General features: G+C 35.0%; 1 protein-coding gene across 2 annotated transcripts in view; it reads right to left on the bottom strand.

Moving 5' to 3' along the window:
- The window catches only part of lekr1 (leucine, glutamate and lysine rich 1), a 137,525-nt gene extending 131,525 nt beyond the window's left edge, over positions 1-6,000 (bottom strand). For both annotated transcript variants that reach the window (XM_051135539.1, XM_051135540.1), the window contains exons 1-2: positions 5,907-6,000; positions 5,221-5,303 (exon numbers count right to left, since the gene is read on the bottom strand). In XM_051135539.1, the coding sequence (XP_050991496.1) occupies positions 5,221-5,303; positions 5,907-5,910 (87 nt within the window). In that variant the 5' untranslated portion in view covers positions 5,911-6,000. The remainder of the gene's footprint in view (positions 1-5,220; positions 5,304-5,906) is intronic.

Genomic DNA, 6,000 nt, shown 5'->3' on the forward strand with positions numbered 1-6,000 from the left:
CCAGCCTAGGAATAAGGGTCTTATCTAGCGAAACGATCGTCATTTTCTAAGAAAAAAAATACAAATATAGTATAGTTTTTTAACCACAAATGCCCGTCTTGCACTAGCTCGACCTCATGCATCATGTAATCACACACATATGACGTAGGCAAAAGTACTGAAAAGAAAGTCGAACAGCCTTTGCAAAAAAAGTTAAATGATGTCGGACGATTTTGAAGTTGGAGGAGAAAATGAGATTGGGTTTTTCGCCCTACCCTACCTTTTTGAACCAGAGTACACAGACGAATAACTAACTGCGTGTGACCTTTCCAGCGTGATTACACAATGTGTGTAGACGTGCATTCAAAGAGCTAGTCGTTAAATATAAATATAAAGTATATAATTTATTATTTTTTTTATTTTATTTACTTATTTTTTTTAAGAAACCATTGAAGTCCATTATGGAGAAAATTCCTGGAATGTTTTCCTCAAAAACTTAATTTCTTTGCGACTGAAGAAAGAAAGACATGAACATCTTGGATGACATGGGGATGAGTAAATTATCAGGAAATTTTCATTCTGGAAGTAAACTTCTCCTTTAAAGGAATAGTTCACCCAAAATTGAAAATTTGCCCATTATTTACTCACCCTTCAGGCATCCTAGGTCTATATGACTTCCTTCTTTCAGACGAATCCAATTGGATTGGCACTTCCAAGCTTCAGAATGGCATAGGCGGGTGTTTCTCTTCATCAGTCTAAAACAGGTCCAATAAAGCGCATCCATTCATAATAAAAAGAGTGTGTTTGTGGGGGGCGGGGGTGAATAAAGGCCTTCTGTAGCAAATCAATGCATTTTTGTAAGAAAAATATCCATATCTAAAATGTAAGAATCATTTTAATGTAGCTTGCGCCAACTGGTCGTACACAAAAGCAGCTCTGGGCAGATGACATAATATGTCGGCGTTGCACATGCGCCACTCAGAAGTGACGAACGTGAACGCAAAAACAAAACAACACTCACAAATTAGAAGTTCAAAAGGAGGATTTTGATGTAAACCAAGAGGGGACTGGTTTTCTATTGCTAAAGTAAGGAAACTTTGCTTCCTTTGCTCCTGTAAACAAACATTGGTTTGTGCGAGACTTACAAACGCATGTGCAACGCCGACATCATCCGCCCGGAGCTGCTTCCATGTATGGCCAGTTGGTGCAAGCTAGATTAAAGTGATTCTAACGTTTTAAATATGGACAGTTTTCTCACAAAATGCATCGATTCTCTACAAGAGGTCTTTATTCACCCCCGGAGCAGTGTGAGGCACTTTTTATTATGGATGGATCCACTTTATTGGGCTTGTTTTGGACTGATGAAAAGAAACACCAGCCTATGCCATTTTAAAGCTCGGAAGTGCCAGGATCATTTTTAATATAACTCTGATTACATTCATCTGAAAGATGAAGTAACATACACCTAGGATGCTTGGAGGGTGAGTAAATAATGGGCTAATTTTAATTTTTGGGTGAACTATCCCTTTAACATGACAATAGCATAAATGACATTAACAAGTGCTGTCAGACCACAGTTAAACTACAGTTTAACTTTTAAAACTTTTTGTCATCATAACCAGAAGCAGAATAAGGACATTAAATATTGGGGACAATTTGGCCATATGTGACCCTGGACCACAAAACCAGTCATAAAAGTCAAAAATCTGAAATTGAGATTTATATATGAATTAATAAATAAGGTAATAAATACGCTTTCTATCGATGTATGGTTTGTTAAGATAGGACAATATTTGTCTGAGATGCAACTATTTGAAAATCTGGAATCTGAGAGTGCAAAAAAATATTGAGAAAATCGCCTTTAAAGTTGTCCAAATTTAAAGTTTATAGCAATGCATAATACTAATTAAAAATTTAGTTCTGATATATTTATGGTAGGAAATTAACAAATTATCTTCATGGAACATGATTTTTGGCATAAAAGAAAAATTGATCATTTTGACCCATACAATGTATTGTTGGCTATTGCTACAAATATACATGTGCTACTTAAGACTTACTAAGAAGGTTTTGTGGTCCAGGGTCAGACATGTTATTGTTGTGAGGGACTTGTCCCCCTCGATGTCTATGACTCTGTGAGTAAATAATTAACATTTTTGATTGAACAATCCCTTTAAGTCTCCAGAATCCAGAACAACTGGCTCTAGAGTCATTTCCTGTGTTTTTGATCTTCTCTCATCTCCTATTAGCCATGAAATAGTCACAGACACTGCTGATCACGTAAAAGAATAAGCAGCTAAGGAATTTCTCCTTGATATTTCCTTCATTTCTCTAAATTATGTTTTCGAGCAAGTGTGTGATTGGAGCATGAGAGGACGGTTCGTGACTGCAGCTTTGTGGATTTTCAAAGAGATAAAGACCCCCCGTGGTGCTCACTGTACCATGAGCCAATGCTGAGATTCTCATCTGGACCTACAGTGCCAACACATTACATGACAGCAGGATGGCTGTTGACAGGGGAAATGGGGAGGGGAGTTGGGGTACAAACTAGGACTTGGGGCAGGGAGGGGGCAGGCGATGGCCTTCAGCAGTCATGGGTGAATTTTTGACGCCTGGATGAGTTCTCCCAATTCCCTCCTTCCTCTCCCGCCTTTACGCACACTTCCTTGCGTGGCGGGAGAAGAAGGCTAGTGGCTGAGATGAATCACCTTTGACCGCGTGTTGATCTACAGCCCAACGCACACAGAGACAAACAAGCTGGAAGTGATGGGGTGGAGCATTGTTTTCCATTGTTCTTATGGAAGAAAAATAATAAGAACACTTCTTTTTTTTATCTATCTATCTATCTATCTATCTATCTATCTATCTACCTATCTATGTATCATGTTTTTTATTATCATCTTTTATCATGTTGTATTGTGTTAGCTGTATTTTTTAGTTATTTTTACTTTATATCAAAGTTTGATTGAGATTAATTGGAATACATAATGACTTTTTTTTTTTTTTTGAAAATTGTTAAAACAGGAGTTATACATTTTTGAAAATAAACTCCTCATATATATATATATATATATATATATATATATATATTTTTTATATGTTTTAGATATGTATAAAAATTTATAATTCTATTTGTGTGTGCGTGTGTGTGTGTGTGTGTGCCATTCAGAAGTTTTGAGTCAGGTTTTGTTTTGTTTTCTTTACTATTTTTAGAATAGTTATCTTTTGCATAGCAAAGCTGCATTTTTTGTATATTGTATATTTTGAAATATTGTGAATATTGTTACAATTTAAAATAACTGATTAAAATTTACATTTAAAATTTTTATTTTATATTTGAATACATTTTAAAATGCTATTTATTCTTGTGATGCACTCAGTGTCACATGATCTTTTGGAAATCATTCTAATATGGTAATTTGGAGCTCAAGACACATTTGTTTTTATTATCATAAAGTGCTTCCTGTCATTTTTGATGAATTTAATGTATTTTTGCAGAATAAAGCTATACATTTCTTGACTCACTTTAAACTTTTAAATGGTATGCATGACTTACGATGAACAAGCAAATCTCTAGAAATATAGTTTAGTAATACATAAAATTAATTTAATTAAACTGGGAAAACAATTACCATAAAGAATTTAAGACTTGACTTTAATCAGAGACTTGTGAAAAGCCTGAGCCAGTCTCTATGTGAAATGCTTCCTCTAATAAAAACATTTATACTTGCGTTTTGGTGGCTTAACATGAGTAATAGTTCACGTATGTGTCACCATATGGAGCTCTGAATGGAAAACAAAAATCTTTAGACATCCTCAATAAATCTCTGACGGCAAATTTTCCATTAAGGTAAAAGTGGAAGATCATTCTTGCCATTTAAACCACATGCTTTATAGTGCAGTTCCTAATAAAGTTACCAGCTAGTTATTTTTTACGCCAAAGCCTTTACACTTAATGAGTGTTTGTTTTTAACCCAGCCTAAGATGCACAGGTGAGAGATGAGAGAAGGTGTTGTTTGTGCATGGAGGGTGAGCAGCGGGGGAAGCTGAGGATACTATCATGCCATTAAACACGCAACACGTGCCGCCATTATCCCCCCATGTCTCCCAAGGTAGAAAAATGTGGCTGTTTTTTGTCCCATTCATTATTTAGAGAGCAGCAGCGCTAGAGAGAGGCACCATAGTGAGACTCAGTAGGATCTCCATCATTTTTCTTGTCACATTGGAGCCACTTGCCACGCTAACATCAAAAATAAATAGAGGAAAGTCTGAAAATCTTAAAACATGCGGATGTGGGAAGAAAAAAACAAGAAGGGAAGTAAATCCGAATTTACCACTAAAGAGAAGTTAGAGTAGGTGTATATGTGTTTATTAAATGTCACACGCATTATTTTTGATTGACATCTAAGACAGAAACGATCTGTGTGAAAACACTTTTTACGAGGCAAGTAAAAGCTAAATTAACTGTTCATAGCCCAAGGATAATAATAGGCGTTTTTGACCTAGTGTTTACCCTGAGAGAGGCACGCCATGAATTTGACATGGAACATGATACTAAAAGGAGTTCATTTAAATGGGATCCTCCCTATGTAAAGACATTTCATAAAGCAAGGGCATCTTAGGGCAAAATGTGCACATGTGACTTAATCCAAAAAAACAAAAAGACTGTTGAACATAGTTGTATTTCAGTAAGTTGAGTGTCCTTTTTAATATAATTTCTGAGTGTATTATCTTAATTATGAGCACGCTGGTTTGCATTACCGTTTACTGCAAGTTGTTATTCTTCTCGTTATTTCCCTATAGTGGCTAATGAACCAGAAGCCTCACTCATAGACTTACTTCTGTGTTAAAGAATAAGGTGGATATGTTAAATAGTACAATACAAAAGGGATTTTGTAACTGGTACAAGTAGGCCTATTTTGGAGTTGTGAGAGAAAAATACAGGCGGAAAAAAGGCAAATGTAGAAAGTCTGAATGTTTTTACTAAACAAAGTAGTTTTGATAATATACCTCCTCTGAATGACCCAGTGCAACATGACCTTTTTAGGACACAAAGGCACATGATAAATCAGACAGAATGAATGCTGATTTGGATCACAAAGGATCAAACTTCCCTCTCTATCATGCAGAGATGTGAAGTGTCTGCAATTATAATGGAGTAGAATAGCAACAAAACTGAGAACCTATGCAATTACATCTGCACAGCATGGGTGTAAAATCTGTGAAATTAATGTTGTTTACTTGCTGTATTTCCAGAGGTAGGGGGTATGAGGGGTTGTGTATCACCATTTCTTCTTTATCAGCTGTCTCCCTTGGGATCTCCTCTATAGGACAAAAAAAAAGCTAATTTTACTGAATTCACTGACAGAGACACTATTATGCAAGCCAGCTTGACTAAAAAAATGTAACATATATAAATGCATTATTTCATTCATGTCATTTATTTCATCTAGCTGCCAAAAGGCAACATTTCACATTTTTCATTAGGCTTAACTTGATGTACTAAAATATAACTTAAATAGCAAATAATAAAAACATATTTAGATATATTCAAAAATAAAATTAAAATGTCAAATATAAAACTGAAAACTATTTCTAAGTATTTGAACAATAAGTAACATAAGCTAGTATAATCTTTAGTAAACATAATAGTTAGCATAATAGTATCATAATGATACAATAAAACTCTCACATAATATAACTAGAGCAATACGACGTTTTTATAACCACAGCAAGAAAAAGTCATTTTAAATTTCATTTTAAATCCTTTCTTTATTAGCAGAATAGCAGAAATGCATAACTAAACGTTAAGTACGCTAGCTTGGATACAAGAGCCTACATGTTTGGAGGAATTTCTGATAGCTTCCAACAGTTTAGTGAAAAGACTCGAATTTAAAAGTGTAATTGCATTAGAACTATTTACATACCCATTATTTTGTCCGTTTGCAGCAAAAAAACGAGTCGTACAAATCGAAGCACGTAAAACGCACGCTTTTAGAGTAAAACTAAAGCGTTACGCAG

This window comes from Labeo rohita, chromosome 18, assembly GCF_022985175.1.
Source record: "Labeo rohita strain BAU-BD-2019 chromosome 18, IGBB_LRoh.1.0, whole genome shotgun sequence".
NCBI lineage: Eukaryota > Metazoa > Chordata > Actinopteri > Cypriniformes > Cyprinidae > Labeo > Labeo rohita.